We start from the raw sequence: 24,119 nt of genomic DNA, 5'->3' as shown, positions 1-24,119 counted from the left end.
GTCTAATATATTGACACAAGTTCTTAAAAGGTAAAGCTCCAAAATCCCTAACTCCCGCTTCCTAGTATTCTAAGGTCTCTAACTTCTAATTCTTACAACTCTTAACAATTGTTATCCATATCCTACAGATGAAACAAAAGTTTAAAGCAACTTCTTTAGTAAGCCAAAAAATAATTTAGGGTTGGGTGTGGTGGCCTGTAATCCCAGCACTTTGTGGGAGGCCAAGGTGGGAGGATCACTTGAGTTCAAGGGTTCTAGACCAGCCTGGGCAACATAGTGTGACCTCATCTCTTAAAAAATATTAACAGTAATAATTTAGAACATCTGATGTAAAATTACAGTGTGTGGGCCGGGCGCGGTGGCTCAAGCCTGTAATCCCAGCACTTTGGGAGGCCGAGACGGGCGGATCACGAGGTCAGGAGATCGAGACCATCCTGGCTAACCCGGTGAAACCCCGTCTCTACTAAAAATACAAAAAAAAAAACTTAGCCGGGCGAGGTGGCAGGCGCCTGTAGTCCCAGCTACTCGGGAGGCTGAGGCAGGAGAATGGCGTAAACCTGGGAGGCGGAGCTTGCGGTGAGCTGAGATCCGGCCACTGCACTCCAGCCTGGGTGACAGAGCGAGACTCCGTCTCAAAAAAAAAAAAAAAAAAAAAAAAAAAAAAAAAAAAAATTACAGTGTGTGGTGGTGACATAATAGTTCCAGAATTCTCAAGCATGTGACTCCTAAACCAGATAGCAATGACCTTAAAGTCAGGTTAGTTTTGGATAAATGTATACATCAAAGATTCACAGGCAGATTTTCAAGGAAATTACTGCACTCTACAAGGCACTGGATATAATAAGCAAGGATTAATACCAAGTGGGTATGCTGGCCACCCCCACATATTTTTTGTAAAAATTCAGACTCCAGGTGAAGAATGCTAAGGCTCCAAAGGCACATTTTTATCTTCTGATATGCACACAAAATGATATTGACAAATCACCAAAATTAAGCAAGCCCTAATTGCATAATCCCTCCTACCTTCTTTGTTTAAGGGCTTTCTTACAACATACTGGCGGACGTCATCTTCTTTAGAGAGATTGAAAAGTTTGCGGATTCTGCTAGCTCTTTTGGGGCCCAGGCGGCGAGGCACTGTAGTATCAGTCAGTCCAGGAATATCCTTCTCTCCTTAGAAGACACAATTGAAAAGATTTTAATTCAACAACTTCCTTAAGAATCCTAAATCAGAATATTTAATGTTGAATTGATGGTAAAGAAACAAATCCATTGGATACTGCAAATGAATAAGCATTTGGACAACTGGCTTTACATCAATTTCAATGAAAATTGAACACAAGTAACCCTCACCTTTTTTTACAATAACCAAGTTGAGAACGCTCAGATTGGCATCCACAATGCAACCACGAACTGATTTTCTCTTTCTTTCTCCCGTTCTCCTTGGTCTGTAACAGGAATGCCCCTTACTCAGTAGCAGGCGGACACGGCCATGGGTCAAGACACCCTGCTTCATGGGGAAACCTTGTTTGTCGTTCCCACCACTGATTCGGACCACATAACCCTGCAAGAGCATACAATCAATGACACATTTACTATTTCTATTCCAAAATTATACAATACAGGATTGTGACCTCTGTGAACCACACCTATATGAGAAAGTATAATTCATTATGAAAACCAATTTAAACTTAAAACTTAAGCACGTTTTCTCTGATAGTAAGTTTTGTCTACATTCCCAACTTATCAAGTTCAATTATCAGATGTCTTTCAAGTCGCATTTCTAACCGATGTTTTATTAGAAATAACAGCACTAGGAAGATAAAATATCAAAGAGCAACAAACAAATCAGATACAATGCGTCTTCGCACTTTGGAGATTATGAGGACAGCTATGTGACATCTGCCGAATGCATGATGCATGGCAAGAATTACGTTGATGTAAACTTTACGTATATTTTACGGCTTACTCTATGTCTCCCCTCCAAGGTAACAGCTCAACTTCATAAAGTGGCATTCGGAAGCAACTTACCAAAGGTCAGAAGCCAGAACCCGCAGTCTGAACCCCATTCCAAATACCAATTACCAATGGCGTTTACCGTCTGACTTCAATAGCTGCAACAATTTGATTGTTAACTTTTACCTTCCATTCTTCACCCAGAGCGTCAGCAGCAACTTCTGTGGCCATACGCTTCTCATAAAAAGTACGAAGTTTGCGTTCATCGTCCACTTCAATGAGTTTCTGGCAGCCAGTGGCTGGGAAGGAGATGTTCAGCTAAGGATTAAAAGGGAGGGAAATAGTTTACGAAACTACCTACACAGGTAATTGTAGAGCCATCCACAAAGTTAATTCCGCTGCAAAAAGCCTTTCATGTTGCCTCCACACAAGCAGGAAATATGAGATGCCGACCGTACTCACTAAAAGCACGTGAAAGCACAGTAGCAGTCAAGAAGCGCCGCACTCAGGAGGACGTGTTCCCCTCAAGCCCCGCAGAATGACTCTGGGGGCGAGGGCGCTCCGCAGCTGTTCACCCTCCCGAAGCAAGAAAGCCGGGGTCAAGAGCCGCACCACAGGCCTGCCGCAAACTGGGCAACACGCCGGGACGCCACCATGGCGCTCCCGGCCCGCCGCGGCTCCAGCCGCAATCGCTTGCCATCCGCTCGGCCAAAAAGCTCCATGCCCCAGAAAAGCGAGCCTTCTCCTACTTGAGACCCTTCTCCACCTAAAGCCAGGATCTTGCAGTGCTGGAAATGAGGCAATGCCGCGTTCTGGGACTCGATTCACGTTCCCCAAACCAGTCTAACACTCGCCACCACCACCTACCTTCATCTTGAAGCAGCTGAACGCCTCCGAGGCGCCACGGAAAAGAGGACCAACTTCCGCTTAGCGCAAGTCTCATAGGCGCTTTCAGTTCTCGCGAGATGAGCAGAAGTACGGGACAGCGGAAGTAAGCACGGGTGGGCGGCACTTCCGGGGTTGAGTTGAATCAGGGTGTGGGAGGTGAAGTTGGTTGCCAGTGGATGTGAGGTTATGCCAGCAGTGGTGGTCTGGTAAGGCGAGCCCGCGTGTAATTCTGAGGGTTAGCCCCTTCCCTGTCTTGTCTTTTCCACGCTCCCTGGGTTTTGGAGCTGGGTGGCTCACGCCTGTAATCCCAACACTTTGGGAGGCTGAGGCGGGCGGATTATTTTAGGTCAGGAGTTCGAGACCAGCCTGGCCAACATGGCGAAACTCCGTCTCTAATAAAAATATATAAATTAGACGCGCGTGGTGGAGGGGGGGGCGACTGTAGTTCCAGCTACTAGGGAGGCTGAGGCACGACAATCGCTTGAGCCCGAGAGGCGGAGGTTGCAGTGAGCCCATATCGCACCACTGCACTGCAGCCTAGGCGACAGAGGGAGACTCCGCCTCAAAATAAAAAGTTCGAGTTCCAAATCAAGTAAACAAGAATAATGTTTACTTTCTAAAATTATCACATACCATCTTCCCACTTTAGTGTCACAAAGGTTTGAGTTTAGGACTGTTTCACGTTCGAAGTTGAACGATTCTACTGAATCCGCTTTGATCATCTCACATTAATTCGTGGAATCTTGGTGAAATGATGCTTTTTAAAATCTGAGTACTGTATGTAATTTTTTTGTTAAGGTGAAATTGACATAACCAGTCATTTTTAAAGTGAACAATTCAGTGGCATTTAGTACATTCACAATGCTGTACAACCAGCCTCTCTATCGATACAGTTCCAAAACATTTTCATCATCCTAAAAGAAAACGCTGTGCCCCGTTAAGCGGTTGCTCCCCCTTCCCCATTTCCACCAGGCCCTGGCAACCACCAATCTGTGTCCTGTCTCAGTGGATGTGCCTATTTCACAAAAATGGAATCATACAATATTGACCGTTTGTGTCTGTCTTACTAATCTTTTGAGTCGTAGCATGTATCAGTATGTCATCCCTTTTATGGCTCAATATGCTAGTGTAGGTATAGACTGCAATTTGTTTATCCATTCATCCATTAATAGACATATGGGTTGTTTCTACCTTTTAACTATTGTAAATAGTTCTTCTATGTATGAGTACTTGTTTTCAGTTATTTTAGGTATATACCTAAGAGTGAAATTGCTGGGTCATACAGTAATTTTATTCTCAGGGAGAAACGGAAACTATTTCACAGCAGCTGGACCATTTTACATTCCCACCAGCAATGTATGAGGACCGCAGTTTATCAAAATCATGGCCAACACTTTTTTTTTTTTTTTTTTAATTTTTAAAAAATGTATTGTAGAGACAGGGTCAAAGCGAGATCCTGTTGGTCTGGAACTGTTGGCCTGCAGCATCCTCCTGCCTCAGCCTCTGGAGTAGCTGCGACTCATAGTGGTTTCGATTTGCATTTCCCTAATGACTAATGATGTTGAGCATGTTTTAATGTGTTTGTTGGCCATTTGTATATCTTCTTTAGAGAAATGTCTGTATAAGCTCTTAACTCTCCCTGTTTTTTTCGCCCTAATTATTTTTATTGAAGTAGTGGGAGTAAATTAATGTGAGGCAAAGACAAAGTCTAGAACCATGGGCTAGGTTTTTTTGTTTGTTTTTCCCTTTAAAAATATTTTAGGGTGGCCAAACTCAGTGGCTCACACTGGTAATCCAAATGCTTTAGGACGCTGAGATGGGAGGATCTCCTGAGGCCAGGAGTTTGAGATCAGCCTGGGCAAACATAATGACACCCTGTCTTCAAACCCTGACACCATTTTGAAGTGTACACTTCAGTAATGTTAAATATATTAACATTGTTGTAAAATAGATCTCCAGAACTTTTTCATCTTGCAAAACGGGAACTTCATACTCATTAAGTAACTCCTTTCCCCCTACCCACAGCTTTTGGTAACCATTCTACTTTCTGTCTCTATGATTTTGACTAAGTATCTCATATAAATGGAATCAAACGGTAGTTGTCTTTTTGTGACTGGCTTATGTCATTTAACATAATGGTCTCAAGGTTCATCCGTGTTATAGCATGTGACAGGATTTCCTTCGCTTTTAAGGCTGAATAATACTCTGTTGCATGTAGATACTACATTTTGTTTAACCGTTCATCTGTCATTGGACATTTTGGTTGTTTCCACCTCTTGGCTACTGTAAATAATGCTGATATGAACATAGGTGTGCAAATATATCTTAGAGACAGACCCTGTTTTCAATTATTTGGGATATCCAGAAGTGGGACTGCTGGATCATGTAGTAGTTCTATTTTTAATTTTTTGAGGAACCTCTATACTCTTCTACATGTGACTGTACCAATTTACAATCCCACCAACAGTACACAAGGGTTCTTTGCCTTTTTTTATTTTTGAGACGGAGTCTTGCTGTGTTGCCCAGGCTGGAGTGCAGTGGCACAATGTCGGCTCACTGCAACCTCTGCTTCCCAGGTTCAAGCGATTCTCCCACTTCAGCCTCCTGAGTAGCTGCTGGGATTACAGGTGTGTGCCACCATGCCCGGCTAAATTTTGTATTTTTAGTAGAGATGGGGTTTCACCATGTTGGCCAGGATGGTCTCAAACTCCTGACCTCAAATGATCCTCCTGCCTTGGCCTCCCAAGATGCTGGGATTACAGGTATCAGCCACTACACCAGGTCCACACACTTTTTTTCTTTTTTTTCTGAGACTGAGTTTCGCTCTTGTTGCCCAGGCTGGAGTGCAATGGCGCTATCTCAGCTCACCTCAACCTCTGCCTCCCAGGTTCAAGCAATTTGTTCTGCCTCAGCCTCCGAGTAGCTGGGATTACAGGCATGCACCAACACGCCCGGCTAATTTTTGTATTTTTAGTAAAGACGGGGTTTTTCCATGTTGGTCAGGCTGGTTTCGAACTCCCGACCTCAGGTGATCCACCCGTCTCGTCCTCCTGAAGTGCTGGGATTACAAGTGTGAGCCACTGTGCCTGGCTCACACTTTTAATATAACAGAATATTTAATTACATCAGTTTCCCATCAACCTTCCAAAGTCATTTAATAATTATATTGGCCATTTCTACTGATTGGCAGGAGTCTCTCCCATCGTTTCCATTGCATCATTTTTCTGGCCAGACTTAGTTCATTTTCAGCCTGCAGAATCACCTCTTCTATTTGACCACCTTGAAGTTGGTCTTCTGATTTTTTAAAATTTTTATTTATTTAATTATTTATTTTTGAGACAGAGTCTCACTCTGTTGCCCAGGCTGAAGTGCAGTAGCATGATCTCGGCTCACTGCAACCTCCACCTCCCGGGTTTAAGTGATTCTCCTGCCTCAGCCTCCCGAGTAGCTGGGACTACACGCCTGCACCACCATGCCCGGCTAAGTTTTCTATTTTTAGTAGAGGCAGGGTTTTAGCATGTTAGTCAGGCTGATCTGCCTGCTTCAGCCTCCCAATGTGCTGGGATTACAGTAGTGAGCCACTGCGCCTGGCTGTTCTTCTGATTTTTTAACATCTGGTTCCGCTTTAACCATAGCCAACTTCTCATTTGTAATCTGTTCTGTATACTTTCTGTATGCTGCATTTTTAGGGATTTGCTCAAGAACATAAAAAATCTTCGTGTACAATTTTCTTAGCCTCTCTTGTGGATTCTCGCATACAGCCAATCCCACAAGGCCAGTGGTCTTCAGCACACCCATTATGACTCTGGCTAATAGAGATAAGGTCTCCATATGTTGCCCAGGCTGGTGTTAAATTCCTGGCCTCAAGTGATCCTCCTGCCTCAAACTCCCAAAGCATTTGTCCATTTTAAAATCAGGTTGTTTGTCTCATTGTTAATGAGTTGTAGGAGTTTTTTTAAATATATATTCAGGACACTAAACTCTTTCTAGATAGGTGATATGCAAATATTTTCTCCTATTCTGTAGCCTTTTCAGTTTCTTAATAATGTTAAAGTTTTTAATTTTGAAGCCCAATTTATATAATCTAAAAATTGTTGTAGATCATGCTTTTGGTTTCATTTAAAAATACATTGCAGCCGGGTGCAGTGGCTCACGCCTGTAATCCCAGCACTTTGGGAGGCTGAGGCGGGTGGATCACGAGGTCAGGAGATCGAGACCATCCTGGCTAACACGGTGAAACCCCGCCTCTACTAAAAATACAAAAAATTAGCTGGATGTGGTGGCGGGTGCCTGTAGTCCCAGCTACTCGGGAGGCTGAGGCAGGAGAATGGCGTGAACCCGGGAGGCACAGCTTGCAGTGAGTTGAGATCGCGCCACTGCACTCTAGCCTGGGTGACAGAGCGAAACTCTGTCTCAAAAAAATAAATAAATAAATAAAAATAAAAATACATTGCCAAATCCAGTGTCATAAAGTTTACCCCTATGTTTTAAAATCTAATCTTAAAGACTTACCCTATTTTATGTTCTTAGTTCTTATATTTAAGTTATTGATCCATTTTGAGTTTATTTTTAAATAATGGTATGAGGTTGGGACTCCAGCTTAATTATTTTGCAGATAGATATCCAGTTGTTCGAGCACTATTTGTTGAAGAGACTGTTCTACCCTCATCGAATGGTCTTGACACTCTTGTTGAAAATTAATTGCCATAGATTTATAGGTTTATTTCTGGACTCTCACTTCTGTTTCCTTGGTCCATGTGCCAGTGCTGTAGCTTTGTAGCAGGCATCACAATAAGAAAGTAGGAGTACTCCAACTTTGTTTTTTTTCAAGATGGATTTAGTTCTTAAGGATCCCTTTCAATTCCACATGAATTTTAGGATCAGCTTGTTAATTTATGCAAAACATGCCTTTGGAATTTTAATGGGGATTGCATTTAATCTGTAGCTCAATTTATGGAGTACTGCCATCTTTATAATATTAATTCTTCCAACTCATCAACACAAGATGTCTTCTCATTTAGTTATGCGCTGCATAACAAAGTTTTAGTCAATTACAGACCACACATACAGCATTGGTCCCATAACATAGGGAACTGGAAAATTCCCATCACCTAGTGACACCTTGATGATCGTGACCCCATCTAGGCCTAGATTAATGTGTGTGTCTTAGTTTTTGACAAAAATGTTTTTAAAAATTTTTTTAAATAATGAAGTCTGTAGGATTAAGATACAAAGAAAAAATATTTTTGTATAGCTGTAGAAATGTGTATGTCTTAAGCTAATTGTTATTACAATTGTTATTACAAAAGAGTCAAAAAGTTTTTTAAAATTAAAGATTAATAAAGTTAAAAAGTTAGAATAAGCTAAGGTTAATTTGTTACTGAAATAAAATATTTTTTATAAATTTAGTGGAGTTTAGGGATATACTGTTTATAAAGTGTACAGTAGTATAATGTTCTAGGCCTTCACATTCATTCACCACTCACTCACTGGCTCACCACTCACTTGTAGCAACTTCTGGTGCCACAAATGGTAAATGCCTTCTACAGTTGTACTATTTTAAATCTTTTATACCATTTTTAAAACTGTAGTTTTTCTATGTTTAGATATAAAAATACCATTGTGTTACGATTGCCTGTAATATTCAGCATAGTAACCTACTGTACAGGTTTGTAGACCCCAGGTGTGTAGTAGGTTATATGCTATTTAGGTTTGTATGAGTACACTCTGTGATACCAACACAATGATGAAATCATGTAACAATGCATTTCTTAGAATATGTATTCCTGCATTAGGTAATGCATGACTGTATTTAGGTCTTTGCTTTCTTTCAGCAATGTTTCGGTTTTCTTTTTTTTTTTTTTTTTTTTTTTTGTTGAGACGGAGTCTCATGCTGTTGCCCAGGCTGGAGTGCAGTGGCGCGATCTCGGCTCACTGCAAGCTCCGCCTCCTGGGTTCACGCCATTCTCCTGCCTCAGCCTCCCGAATAGCTGGGACTACAGGCGCCCGCCACCGCGCCCGGCTAATTTTTTGTATTTTTAGTAGAGACGGGGTTTCACTGTGGTCTCGATCTCCTGACCTTGTGATCCGCCCGCCTCGGCCTCCCAAAGTGCTGGGATTACAGGCTTGAGCCACCGCGCCCGGCCAATGTTTCGGTTTTCAGTGTGCAAGTTTTTCACCTCGTTAATATTATTCCTAGGTATTTTATTATTTTGCATTCCATTGTAAGTGAAAGTGTTTTCTTAATTTCCTTTTCAGATTGTTTGTCACTGGTATATAGAAATAACTGATTTTAGCATGTTGGTTGTAACTCTAAAACTTTGCTAAATTTATTAGCTCTAATAGTTTTCTTATGGGTTCTTTGGAATTTCCTACATATAGGATCATGTCATCTGAAAATAAAGATAATTTTACTTGTTCCTTTTCAATTAGTATGCCCTTTATCTTTATTTATTTGTCTTGCCTAGTGGTTCTGGCTAGAACTTCCATTGCAACATCGCTATTGAAGACATATATTAGAGAAGGCTTATTCTTAGGAGATGCATGCTGAAGTATTTATAGGAGAAATATCGTGATGTTTGTGATTTCTTTTCTTTGGGATGGAGTCTTGCTCTGTCATGCAGGCTGGAGTGCAGTGGCACAACCTTGGCTCACTGCAACCTCCACCTCCCAGGTTGAAGCAATTCTCCCACCTCAGCCTCCCAAGTAGCTAGGATTACAGGTGTACACCACCACTTCTGGCTAATTTTTTTGTATTTTTAGTAGAGGCGGGGTTTCAACATGTTGGCCAGGCTGGTCTTGAACTCCTGACCTAAGGTGATCTGCCTGCCTTGGCCTCCCAAAGTGCTGGGATTACAGGCGTAAGCTGCTGAGCCCAGCCATGATTTATCTTCTTTCTTTTTTTAACTTTTTTTTTCTTTTTGAGACAGAGTTTCGCTCTTGTTTCCCAGACTGGAGTGCAATGGCACGATCTTGGCTCGCTGCAACCTCTGCCTCCTGGGTTCAAGCAATTCTCCTGCCTCAGCCTCCCCAGTAGCTGGGATTACAGGTGCACACCACCACGTCTGGCTAATTTTGTATTTTTAGTAGAGATGCGGTTTTTCCATGTTGGTCAGGCTGGTCTTGAACTCCCGACCTAAGGTGATCCTCCTGCCTCAGCCTCCCCAAATGCTGAGATTACAGATGTGAGCCACTGCGGCTGGTCTGTGATTTATTTTCAGATGGTTCCACAGAAAAAGTATATGCAGAAAGAGAATGTGAAAGCAAATAGTGGGCTGGGCGTGGTGGCTCACACCTATAATCCCAGCACTTTGGGAGGCCAAGGGAGGTGGATCACCTGAGGTCGAGTTGGAGACCAGCCTGACCAACATGGATAAACCCTGTCTCTACTAAAAATACAAAATTAGCCTGGCGTGGTGGCGCATGCCTGTAATCCCAGATAATGGGGAGACTGAGGCAGGAGAATTGCTTGAACCCAGGAGGCAGAGGTTGGAGTGAGCTGAGATCACGCCATTGCACTGCAACCTGGGCAACAAGAGCAAAACTTCCTCTCAAAAAAAAAAAAAGCAAATAGAAAAAACGTTAATGAATTGTGAATTTTGTGAAGGTTATAAGCTGTTCATTGTATTATTCTTTCAGCTTTTCTTTGGATCTGAACTTTTTGAAAGTAAAAAACAAACTAAGAAGTAAAGATTTAAGAGGTGGTCTGGATAGAACTTTTTAACTAATAGGAAGTAGGAATGGAGGGAGAATGCAAAATTCAGAATGACAACTGGATTTCTGGCTTGTCATGGGGGTGCTGTCAGTGACATAAGGAAGAGAGGCATGCAGAGAGCGATGAGAGTGTTGCTTTGGACACACTGAATGTGAAGTGTTGATGTGATAAGTGGAGATGTTCAGTAGACTCTTGGGTATATAGATTTGATTTGTTTTGTTTTGTTTTTTGAGATGGAGTCTCACTCTGTTGCCCAGGCTGGAGTGCAATGGTACGATCTCGGCTCACTGCAACCTCCGCCTCCCGGGTTCAAGCTATTCTTATGTCTCAGCCTCCTGAGTAGCTGGGATTATAGGCACCCACCACCGCGCCTGGCTAATTTTTGTATATTTAGTAGAGATGGGTTTTCGCCGTGTTGGTCAGGTTAGTCTTGAACTCCCGACCTCAGGTGATCTGCCCGCCTTGGCCTCCCAAAGTGCTGGGATTACAGGAGTGAGCCACCGTGTCCCCCCGGGTATATAGATTTGAAAGCTCAGTGTTGACACGTTGAGAAAGGTGGGCTCTGAGTAAGGGCCTGTATTAGTGTGCAAGGGTTGCCATAACAACATACCACAGACTGGATGGGTTAACCAACAGAAATTTATTTATTTATTTTTGAGATAGAGTCTCACTCTGTCACCCAGACTGGAATGCATTGGCACAGTCTCGGCTCACTGCATCCTCTGCCTCCTGGGCTTAAGCAATTCTCCTGCTTCAGCATCCCAAGTAGCTGGGACTACAGGCAGGTGCCACCATGCCCATCCAATTTTTATATTTTTTTAGTGGAGACGGGGTTTCACCTTCACCATGTTGGCCAGGCTGCTCTTGAACTCCTGACCTCAAGTGATCTGCACCCCCTTGGCCTCCCAAAGTGCTGGGATTACAGACATGAGCCCCCTCGCCCGGCCAGAAATTAATTTTCTTACAATTCTGGAGGCCAGAAGTCTGAGATCAAGATGTCAGCAGGATTGCTTTCTTCTGAGGTTCTCCCCTTGGTTTATAGGCTGCCATCTGCTCTCTGTGTCTTTCCTCTGTGTCTGTCCTAATCTCTTCTTATAAGGACACCAGTCATTGGATTAGCGCCCACCCTGATGACCTCATTTTAACTTAATTACTTCTTTAAAAACCCTATCCCCGGCCGGGCGCAGTGGCTCAAGCCTGTAATCCCAGCACTTTGGGAGGCCGAGGCGGGTGGATCACGAGGTCAGGAGATCGAGACTATCCTGGCTAACATGGTGAAACCCCGTCTCTACTAAAAATACAAAAAACTAGCCGGGCGTGGTGGCGGGCGCCTGTAGTCTCAGCTACTTGGGAGGCTGAGGCGGGAGAATGGCGTGAACCCGGGAGGCGGAGCTTGCAGTGAGCCGAGATCACGCCACTGCACTCCAGCCTGGGAGACACAGCGAGACTCCGTCTCAAAAAAAAAAAAAAAAAAAAAAAAAAAACAAAACCCTATCTCCAAATACAGTCACATTCTGAGGTTCTGAGGGTTAGGACTTCACCATATGCATTTTTAGGGGGACACAGTTCAGCCCGTAACAGGGCCTGAAGGCGGAGTCTTTCAGCCACGAAGATACTGACTAAACAGAATTACCTCTCTGTATTCAATAGCATTAAATTAGTGATCCCATGCCGGTTACCGTGGCTCATGCCTGTAATCCCAGCACTTTGGGAGGCTGATGTGGGAGGATTGCTTGAGGCCAGGAGTTCAAGACCAGTCTAGGCAACATAGTGAGACCTTGTCTCTGCAGAAAAAAATTTTTTTAAAATTAGCCAGGCATGATGGTGCTCACTTATCGCCTCAGCTGCTTGGGTCCCAGCTTCTGGAAAGGCTGAGGTGGGAGGATCGTGTGAGCCCAGGAGGTTGAGACTGCAGTGAGTCATGATCACACCACTACACTCCAGCCTGGGCCACACAGCTAGACCCTGTCTCAAAAAATAAAAATAGAGTAATCCTAAGAGCAATCAGTATAGGTAAATTTACTGCTAACTCACTGGTAATTATATGAGTTTTTCTTTCAAGTGTTTCGGGGAACAGGAATATTTTCCAAAGGGAGGTAGAAATACAGAAACTAAGAGTGGTATGGGAGGAAGTAAGTTCATGCATTTTAGTAAGCTGTCTCCTTTCTGGCCCAAATCAAGGAAACAGGAAGAAAAAGAAGGTCATTTTAGACACAAAAAAACTAAATTTCAAGGACAATTCCTACTGGTAAGGAAGAAACTAATTTTGAACATGCCAAGCTGTGTTTGGGAAAGGAAGTTAAATCAAAGAACTGAATCTAGGAAAATTTCTTGGCATTATGTCTGCAGATATATCTAGTAGCAAGAATTACAATAGATTTCTCACCCCTTGGGGTCAGGGACGAAGGAATATTTTTGCAAAGTTGCAGAAAACAAAATCTGGCATATATTTATTAAAGACTTGGTAGACAGGAAGAAGAGGGGAGGTCAGAAAAAGTACAAGAGTAAACCTATTTTTTTGTGTGAGATCAAGTCTCTGTATCAAGGCACTATATACATTCTTTTGGTCTCATGTATTTGTATTTCTTCGTAGTTATGTGATGTTGGGCAACTTATTCCTGTCTTAGTTTCCCCATCTGTAAGATGAAGATGATACCTTATTCATAGACTTCTTGTCAGGAATTAACTAATACATGATAAAAGTTAAACAGTTCTTGGTACATAGTAGACTCTCAATAAATGTTAACTATCCTCATCATCACCACCACCACCATCCTCATCATCGTCATTATGCCAGCATCTCTGACTTTGCTCAGGTGGTTCTCACTTTGAGCAGTGCCATCTCCTGGTTTCATCATGCTGCTTCTGGGAGTTTTTCCTGAGAATCCCAACACAAGTGAACCTTGCTGCAGGACGGAATCCTGAAGTTGGTGCTGAGGTGTTCGGGATTCATTCAAATGGTGGACAAGTCTTGGGGAGAGCCCTCAACAACATCCTTGAACAAATATATGCTGAACACTGCTTTATGTCAGCACTAGGCTAGCAGCAGGAGATACAGAGATGAGGAGTGATGGCCTTTGCTTCCAAGGAATTTTTTTTATCTAATGGAAAAAGAAACATACAAACAGATAAAGAGATATAACAGAGGTATTTAAAAGGCACTGTAATACAGTAAAAGGCGGAAATAATCTAAATGTCTGTATCATCCTCCATCAGCCTAAAAATATGCTAGACTATTTTCTTTTTTTTTTTGATGGAGTCTCACTGTGTCGCCCAGGCTGGACTGCAGTGGCGTGATCTTGGCTCACTGCAACCTCTGCCTCCCAAGTAGCTAGGATTACAGGCACCTGCCACCACACCCTGCTGATTTTGTATTTTTAGTAGAGACGGAGTTTCACCATGTTGGCCAGGCTGGTCTCAAACTCCTGACCTCAAGTGACCTGCCTGCCTCAGCCTCGCAAAGTGTTGGGATTACAGGCGTGAGCCACCGTGCCCAGCCTGCATTTGTAATTTTGATAAATACTGCTACATTTCTCTCCATAGGATTGTTCCAATTTATACCCTTACTAACAATGTATGAGAGTGCCTAATATCCTAAAGTGTGCTAAGTGCTGCCAAACTTTGGAATTTTGTCAGTCAGAGGAAATGCATATTATTTCAATATAATTTAGTTTATAGTTTTATTATTGTGAATTAAGCATCTTGTCATATATTTTTCTGTTTCTGTTTTTTACCCATTTTTTTTCTATTGGATTGTTAGCACTCTGTATGTAAGACAGATTAGCCCTGCATAAAAATTCCACATTTTCCCCAATATGTCCCTTCCTTCTTTCCTTCATAATTGTATTAAAATATAATTCACATACCATACAATTCACCTACTTAGAGTGTAAAATTCAATGTTGTAAAATAATATCTGAGTTGTGCAACTATCACTACAATCTAACTTTAGAATATTTTCATCACCCCATAAAGAAACCCTGTGTCCATTAGTAGTCACTTTCCATCTCTATTTCCTCAACAACCCCTCTCCCCACTCCAACTCATCTGCCCAATCCCAGCCCTAAGTAACCACTAATTCTACCTCTACAGGTTGGCCCATTCTGAGGCCAGGTGCAGTGGCTCACGCCTGTAATCTCAGCACTTTGGGAGGCCGAGGTGGATGGATCACGAGGTCAGGAGTTCAAGATCAGCCTGGCCAACATAGTGAAACCCTGTCTCTACTAATAATGCAAAACTTAGCTGGGCATGGTGGCGCGCATCTGTAGTCCCAGTTACTTGGGAGGCTGAGGCAGGAGAATTGCTTGAACCCGGGAGGTGGAGGTTGTGGTGAGCCAAGATCGCACCACTGCACTCCAGCCTAGGCAACAAAGTGAGACTACATGTCAAAAAAAAAAAGAAAGAAAAAAGGTTGGTCCATTCTGGACATTTCATGTAAATGGAATCACATAATATATAGTCTTTGGTAACTCATTTCTTTCTCTTTGTTCTGGTTATTTCTTAAATCTCTTCTAGTTAGAATTCTGTCCCACTGAAACTATTCTTTAAAAAGTCATTTACTATGTATCTTGCATTCTTTTGCTTTTCCTCCTATCTCACTAGCTGTACCGTCTCAATCTTCCTGCTAGTTCCTCTTCCTCTTTCCTCTTGACATGGGAGTCTCCTGGACAGTCCTTGCTCCTCTTTTCTGTCTGCATCTCATGTAGTTTCTTGGTGTTGGAGAGACTATTAGCTTTCTCTAAAAGTCTGCTGTAGAATTATGCTTCCAACAATATATAATAGACATACTTTTCTTGTTCTTCCTGTATTAGTCCATTTTGTGTCGCTATAAAGGAGTACCTGAGGCTGGGTAATTTATAAAGAAAAAAGGTTTATTTGGCTCACAGTTCTGCAGGCTGTACAAGAAGCCTGGTGCCAGCGTGTGCTTCTAGTGAGGCCTCAGGAAGCTTTTACTCATTGGAGGAGATAAAGAGGGAGTGGATGTATCACATGGTGAGAGAAGGAACAAGCGAGATGCGTGCTATTTTAAACAACCAGCTCTCGGCTGGGAGCCATGGCTCACCCCTGTAATCCCAGCACTTTGGGAGGCTGAGGCTGGTGGATCACTTGAGGTCAGGAATTCGAGATCAGCCCGGCCAACATGGTGAAAGCCATCTCTACTAGAAGTACAAAAATTAGCAGGATGTGGTGTCATCCACCTATAGTCCCAGCTACTCAGGAGATTAAGGTGGGAGAATCACTTGAACCCAGGAGGTGGAGGTTGCAGTGAGCTGAGATCAGCCACTGCACTCCAGCCTGGGCAACAGAGCAAGACCCCATCTCGATAAATAATAATAATAATAAATAATAAGTAACTAGCTTTCATGTCAACTAATAGTTGCCATGTCAAATAATAGAGTGAGAACTCATTATTGTGAGGAGGACACCAAGCTTTCATGAGGGATCTGCCTCCATAACCTAAACACCTCCAGCTAAGCCCCACCTCCAACACTGGGGATCACATTTCAACATGAGATTTGGAGGGGCACACATTCCTGCTAAAATGTTACAACTAAAAAACCTAGGCATTATATTAACATATAAAACAATCATCTAAAAGGTACCAAGAGGACTTGGAACTGAAGAATCCATTAACACAAGTGCCAGCAGGCCTAGACTACAACATCCCCAACAAAGCCTGCTTTCTCTAATCAAAGGACCAGGAAAGGGGCAGCCTACCCAGATGGAAAACTTTAGACAATAACAATCTACTCCAGCCAAACACCACAGAAAAAACTATGGTCCCCAACCCCAACTACAAGAAGCAAAGGCTAAGTGGGAACCTACACTTCCATTCTTATGAGACCCTAACAAGGTATCTCAATCCCACCAGGGTGGCATCAGAGAAAACAAAGTAGGGAACTGGAATTTTATCCCAGATTGCCAGTAATGAGCCTCTTCCTGCCCTTTGAGGTCAGTGGAGACAACAGGGAGACCCTGGACTTGTTTTTTGTTTTTTTTTTTTTTGAGACGGAGCCTTGCTCTGTTGGCTGGAGTGCAGTGGTATGATCTTGGCTCACTGCAACCTCTACCTCCTGGGTTCAAGTGATTCTCCTGCCTCAGCCTCCCGAGTAGCTGGAATTACAGATGTGTGGCACCTTGCCTGGCTAATTTTTGTATTTTTAGTAAAGATGAGGTTTCACCATATTGACCAGGCTGGTCTTGAACTCCTGACCTCAGGTGACCTGCCCGCCTCAGCCTCCGAAAGTGCTAGGATTACAGACTTGAGTCACCGTGCCTAGCCTGAACCCTGGACTTTTATTCCCACCCATTGGTAAAGAGCAGTCTTCTCTCAGATGTCAGTAGGCAACTTGGATGTCTATCTGCACTGGGCAGTAATGAGGTGATGCCCCATTTTGCCCCTAGCAGAGTGGTGTCAGAGAAAGCCAGCTAAAATAGAAGGTTTAAATAAGATCTGGAGTTGCATAACAATAAATAAATGTTTAGGCTTCAATTAAAAATCACTTGTCATGCCAATATCCAAGAAGGTCTCAAACTAAGTGAAAAAAAGGCCAAGCGCAGTGGCTTACACCTGTAATCCCAGCACTTTGGGAGGATGAGGCAGGCGGATCACGAGGTCAGTAGATCAAGACCATCCTGGCTAACATGGTGAAACCCCATCTCTACTAAAAATACAAAAATTAGCTGGGCGTGGTGGCGCGTGCCTGTAATCCCAGCTACTTGGGAGGCTGAGGCAGGAGAATTGCTTGAACCAGGGAGTCAGAGGTTGCAGTGAGCCAAGATCATGCCACTGCATTCCAGCCTGGTGGCAGAGCGAGACTCCGTCTCGCAAGCAAAACAAAACAAAAAAACCTAAGTGAAAAAAGACAATCAGTAGATGCCAATATGAGCCATCACGCTATCCGACTTCACACTATGTTACAGGGCTACAGTAACCAAAAGAGCCTGGTACTATTGGTACGAAAACAGACACATAGACCAGTGGAACAGAATAGAGAACACAAAAATAAGGCTGCACACCCACAACCATCTGATCTTTGACAAACCTGACAAAAACAATCAGTGGGGAAAGGACACCATGTTCAATAAATGGTGCTGAGATAGCTGGCTAGCCATATGCTGATAATTGAAACTGGACCCCTTCCTTACACCGTATATAAAAATCAACTCAACATGGATTAAAGACTTAAATGTAAAACCCAAAACTATAAAAATCCTGAAAGACAACCTAGGGAATACCATTCTGGACATAGGAATGGGCAAAAATTTCACGACAATGATGCCAAAAGGAATCACAACAAAAGCAAATATTGACAAATGGGATTTAATTAAACTAAAGAGCTTTTGCACGGTATGAGAAACTATCAACAGAGTAAACAACCTACAGAATGGGAGAAAATTTTTGCAAGCAATGCATCTGACAAAGGTCTAATATCCAGCATCTATAAAGAACTTAAATTTTACAAGAAAAAAAACCTCATTAAAAAGTGGGCAAAGAACTTTAACACTTCTCAAAAGAAGACATACACACAGCCAACAAGCATATGAGAAAAAAGCTTAATATCACTGATCATTAGAGAAATCCAAATCACAATGAGATACCATCTCACACCAGTCAGAATGGCTATTATTAAAAAGTGAAAAAATGATAAAAGTTACTGGCAAAGTTGCACAGGAAAAGGAACGCTTATATACTGTTGGTGGGGGGTGTAAATTAGTTCAACCATTGTAGAAAACAGTGTGGCGATTCCTCAAAGACTTAAAAACAGAACTACCTTTCAACCCAGCAATCCCATTATTGGGTGTGTACCCAAAGGAATATAAATCATTCTATCATAAAGACACATGCACACATATGTTCGTTGCAGCACTATTCACAATAGCAAAGACAGTGAATCAACCTAAACCCCCATCAATGGTAGCTGGATAAAGAAAATGTAGTATGTATACTCCATGGAATACTATGCAGTCATAAAAAACAATGAGATCATGTCTTTTGCAGGAATATGAATGGAGCTGGAATATGAATATCCTTATCCAACGAACACAGAAACAGAAAACTAAATACCGCATGTTCTCACTTATAAGTGGTAGCTGAACGATGAGAACATATGGAAACATAAGAGGGGAACAACACACACTGGGGGTCAATTGGAAAGTGGAGGTTGGAAGGAGAGAGAGGATCAGGAAAACTAACTAATGAGTATGAGTCTTAATACCTGGGTGATGAAATAATCTGTACAACAAACTCCCATGACACAAGTTTACCTATGTAACAAACATGCAGATGTATTCTTGAACCCAAAATAAAAGTTAAAAGAAAACAAAAATCAACAAACACTTGAAAACTAAACCACATACTTGTACATAATCTGTGCATCAAAGAAGTTGCAAAGGACATTTAAAAATCAATTGAACTGAATGAAAATAAAAATAAAATCAAAATTTGTGGGTTGCAGCTAAAGCACCACTGAAAGGGAAACTTACAATACTAAATGTATATATTAGAGAAGAGGAAAAAACCTCAAATCAATAAGCTAACCTCCCACCTCAAGAACCTAGAAAAAGAAGAGTAAAATCAACCAAAACCAAGAAGATGGAAGGAGATAATAAGGTTAAAAGCACAGTAGAATGGAATGGAAAATACAGAAAAAAATCAATAAAATAAAGAGCTGATTCTTTGAAAAGATCAATAAAATTCACAAACATCTAGCAAGACTGATAAAAAGACACAAATTGTCAGTATCAAAAATGAAACAGAATGCCATTACGGATCCTGCAGACATCAAAGGGATTGTAAAGGAACACTACTAACTCTACGCAGGTAAATGATGTGTGTAGATGGGTATATAGCTATGGAAATGCATGAATTCCTTGAAAACTGCAAATGACCACAACCTCACCCAATATAAAATAAGTAATTTGAATAGCCTTATAACTATTAAGGAAATTTAATTCATAAGTTAAAAGCTGTCAGAAATCTTCAGGCCCAGATGATTTTCCTGGATAATTCTACCAAATATTTGAAGAGGAATTAAGAGCAGTTCCATACACTCTCTTTTTTTTTTTTTTTTTTTTTTTTTTTTTTGAGACAGAGTCTGGCTCTGCCGCCCAGGCTGGAGTGCAGTGGCCGGATCTCAGCTCACTGCAAGCTCCGCCTCCCGGGTTCACGCCATTCTCCTGCCTCAGCCTCCCGAGTAGTTGGGACTACAGGCGCCCGCCACCGCGCCCGGCTAGTTTTTTGTATTTTTTAGCAGAGACGGGGTTTCACCGTGTTAGCCAGGATGGTCTGGATCTCCTGACCTCGTGATCCGCCCGTCTCGGCCTCCCAAAGTGCTGGGATTACAGGCTTGAGCCACCGCGCCCGGCCCATACACTCTCTTTCAGCAAATAGAAGAGGAAGGAACACTCAGTGAACACATAAAACTAATTTTATGAAGCTAGTATTATCATCTTGATGTCAAAGCCAGACAAAAACAGTACAAAAAAGAAAACTGTAAGCTAATATGCTTCATAAATATAGACACAGAAATCTTTAACAAAACATTAGCATATATAATTCAGCAATATATATAAAGAATTATATGCCGTGACCAACGTGGGTTTTATTCCAGGGATGCAAGGCTTTTTTAATATTAAAATCTCAATCAATGTAATCTGCCATATGAACATAGTAAAGAATAAAAATCATATCACTAAATGTAAAAAAAGCATTTCACAGAATTCAATATCCACTCATGATAAAAACTTTCAGGAAACAGGAAAAGAAAAAAAATCCTCAACTTGAAGAGGAGTATCTGCAAAAAATCCCATAGTTGATATTATACTTAGTGATAAAAGATTGAATGCTTTCCACCTAAGCTCAGGAACAAGGTGAAGATGTCTTTTGTCACCACTCATGATTATCTACTAAGGAAATTCCAAGGAATCTACAAATTCTTATAAGTAACAAGTGAGTTCAGGAAGATTACAAAATACAAGCTAAAATATGAAAATCAATCATATTTGTATGTACTAGCTATGAACATGTGATCACTAATTAAAAATGCAATACAATCAAGGAAATGAAATCTAATAAAACGTACATTATTTAAATGATGAAAAGTACACAGTGTTAATGAAAGACATCAAAAGATCTAAATTAATGAAGAGACAAACTGTACTCATGGGGTGGAAGTTTCAACACAGTAAAGATACCGTTTCTTTTCAAACTGATATATATGTTTAATGCAATTCCCATCAAAATCTCAGGAAAATTCTTTATGGATGTAGACAAGATTATTCTAAAATGTATATGGAAAGGCAAAGGAACTAAAATAGCTAAAAACAATGTTTATAAAGGGCCGGGTGCGGTGGCTCACGCCTGTAATCCCAGCACTTTGGTAGGCCAAGGTGGGCGGATCACAAGGTCAGGAGATCGAGACCATCCTGGCTAACATGGTGAAATCTCATCTCTACTATAAATACAAAAAATTAGCCGGGTGTGGTGGCGGGCACCTGTAGTCCCAGCTACTCAGGAGGCTGAGGCAGGAGAATGTCGTGAACCCGCGAGGCAGAGCTTGCAGTGAGCCTAGATGGCGCCACTGCACTCCAGCCTGGGCGGCAGAGCGAGACTCTGTCTCAAAAAAAAAAAAGAATGAAGTGAGAGCAGTCAACCTGATTTTAAGACTTATTATAGCTGCAGTAATCAAGACTACATGTTACTGGTAAGTGGGACAGATACATGGATATATGAGACATGATAGAGAACCCAGAAGTAGATCCTCACAAATATGCCCACCTGATTTTTGACAAAGTTGGAAAAACAGTTCAATGGAGGAAAGATAATCTTTCAACAAATGATGCTGAAGCAATGAGACAGCCATAGACAAAAAAAAAAAAAAAAGAACCTTGACCTAAGTGTCACACATTATACAAAAATTAAATAAAAATGGATTATACACTTAGCTGTAAAATGTAAAACTATAAAACTTTCTTTTTTTTTTTTTTTTCCGAGAGAGAATTTCACTCTGTCACCCAGGCTGGGGTGCAGTGGCACAATCTCAGCTCACTGCAACCTCCGCCTCCTGGGTTCAAGTGATTCTCCTGCCTCGGCCTCCCGGGTAGCTGGGAATACAGGCACCCACCACCATGCCTGGATAATTTTTGTATTTTTAGTAGAGACCAGGTTTCACCACATTGGCCAAAACTTGAGTCATAAAAAAAAGGAGAAACTGGTAAATTGGACTTCATCAAAATTAATAATTTTTTTTTTTTTTTTTGGATACAGGGTTTCACCCTGTCATCCAGGCTGAATACAGTGGTAGGATCATGGCTCACTGCAGCCTTGACCTCCCAGGTTCAAGTGATCCTCCCACTTCAGCCTCCTGAGTAGCTAGGACTACTGATGCGCACCACCACATCCAGCTGATTTTTTTTCCATAGGTACGGAGTCTCACTACATTGCCCAGGCTGGTCACAAATTCCTGGATGCAAACAATCCTCCTGCCTCAACCTCCCAAGGTGCTGGAATTACAAGTGTGAACTACCATGCCCAGTCAACTTTTACTCTTAAAAGATCCTGTTAAGAGAATACAAAGACAAACTACAGAGTGGGAGAAATTATTTGCAAAGCACATAGCTGACAAAGGGCTAGTATCTAGAATATACAGAAAAACTCATAAAACTCAACAGTAACCTTACTTGGTAAGAATTATATCAAACTTTTCTTCAGAAAGTATGCAAGCAAGAAAAGAATATTCTAAAATATTTAAATTGTTGAAAGAAAAACCTACGAACCTAGAATTCTGTGCCTAGCAAAATTATCCTTTTAAAAGTGTAGGAGCAATAGGCTGGGCACGGTGGCTCACACCTGTAATCCCAACACTTTTGGAGGCTGTGGTGGGTGAATCACCTGAGGTCAGGAGTTTGAGACCAGCCTGGTCAATATGGTGAAACCCTGTCTGTAGTAAAAATATAAAACTTAGCCTGGCGTGATGGTGCGCCTGTACTCCCAGCTACTCGGGAGGTTGAGACAGATGAATCCCTTGAAGTGGGGAGGCGGAGTTTGCAGTGAGCTGAGATCTCACCATTGCACTCCAGCCTAGGTGGCAGAGTGAGACCCTGTCTCAAAAAAAAAAAAAAAAAAAAAAAAAAGCCGGTGCAGTAGCTCACACCTGTAATCCCACGTAATCCCAGCACTTTGGGAGGCTGAGGTGGGTGGATCACGAGGTCAGGAGATCGAGACCATCCTGGCTAACAAGGTGAAACCCCGTCTCTACTAAAAAACAAAAATACAAAAAATTGGTCGGGCATGGTGGCGGGTGCCTGTAGTCCCAGCTACTCGGGAGGCTGAGGCAGGAGAATGGTGTGAACCTGGGAGGCAGAGCTTGCAGTGAACCAAGATTGTGCCACTGCACTCCAGCCTGGGTGACAGAGCAAGACTCCGTCTCAAAAAAAAAAAAAAAAAAAAAAAAAAAAAAGTGAAGGAGTAATGAAAATTTCCTATGCGTTAAAAAATGGAGTATACCTGCCTTGCAAGAGATGTTCAAAGAAGTTCTTCAGAGAGAAGGAAAATTATATAGGTCAGAAACTCATATGTAAATAAAGAAAGTGCTACAGAAGGAATAAATGAAGCCAAAATAAAACAAGCAATCCAATTAGAACATGAGCAAAAGATATGCAGAGATTTTCACTGAAGGAGTTATGCAGAAGGCTACTAAGCATATGCAAAGATATTCAACATCATTAGCTATTGGGGAAATGTATATTAAAACCATAATGAGATATTATTACACAACTATCAGAATGGCTGAGATAAAAAACAGTGACAACACCAAATGTGGGGATGTGGATAAACTAGGAAATCATATGTTGCTGGTGGGAATGTAAAATAGGATTCTCACTCTGGAAAACAGTTTGTCAGTATCCTAAAACAATAAACATGGAATTACCATAAGACCCAGCAATTTCATACCTGGACGTTTACCTTAGGGAAATGATGACTTGTATTTACACCAAAACCTATAATGAATGTTGATATCAGCTACTATCTGTAATAGCAAAATGTGAGAAAAGGAAAAAAAACCCAGATGTCCTTTAATGGGTGATGATGGTTAAACAAATTGGTATATCCATACCGTGGAATACTACTTAGCAATACACAGCAAGAGCTATTGATATATGCAGTGACCTGAATAAATATCCATAGAATTATGCTTAGTGAAAAAAAAAAAAAAATTTGCAAGATTACGTTCCATGTGATTCCCTTAATACAGCATTTTCAAAATGACAACATTATAAACACCCGGATCATGCAAATGGACTGATTCCCTTAGGAGAACTAAGGCCATATCTACCTAGAGGCTGGATGAAGACCCTTCTGGGCCTGACAAGCACAGATAACAATTCTGGCAACAATTGGCCCTGGAGTTTCAGCCGGTCCACAGGTGGAAGTTGAGTGTGGGATTTAATCTGGTTGAGTTCATCTTCTGGTAGGAAACCACACAGAACCCAGGAGCACCACCAAGATGGCAGGGGGAGCTGTGTGGCTCAGAGATACTGGGGCCCCATCCTCTTCCTGTTC

General features: G+C 41.8%; 1 protein-coding gene and 1 long non-coding RNA gene across 2 annotated transcripts in view; both read right to left on the bottom strand.

The window, feature by feature from the left end:
* LOC126937697 (40S ribosomal protein S6) overlaps window positions 1–24,119 on the bottom strand; it is a 40,439-nt gene that overhangs the window by 1,732 nt on the left and 14,588 nt on the right. Inside the window, exons 2-5 of the mRNA XM_050761345.1 lie at window positions 2,821–2,868; window positions 2,140–2,271; window positions 1,351–1,561; window positions 1,024–1,170 (exon numbers count right to left, since the gene is read on the bottom strand). Coding sequence (XP_050617302.1) covers window positions 1,024–1,170; window positions 1,351–1,561; window positions 2,140–2,271; window positions 2,821–2,868 — 538 coding nt within the window. The remainder of the gene's footprint in view (window positions 1–1,023; window positions 1,171–1,350; window positions 1,562–2,139; window positions 2,272–2,820; window positions 2,869–24,119) is intronic.
* On the bottom strand, window positions 13,424–23,972 carry LOC126937711 (uncharacterized). The gene is made up of 3 exons (XR_007719825.1): window positions 23,893–23,972; window positions 15,164–15,400; window positions 13,424–13,656 (listed from the first exon to the last, which is right to left on the bottom strand). It is a non-coding gene; the product is annotated as an uncharacterized LOC126937711 (long non-coding RNA).

Source organism: Macaca thibetana, chromosome 15 (genome assembly GCF_024542745.1).
Source record: "Macaca thibetana thibetana isolate TM-01 chromosome 15, ASM2454274v1, whole genome shotgun sequence".
NCBI lineage: Eukaryota > Metazoa > Chordata > Mammalia > Primates > Cercopithecidae > Macaca > Macaca thibetana.
The sequence above is the reverse complement of the archived record's forward strand: the minus strand, read 5'-3'. Positions and strand labels throughout refer to the sequence as shown.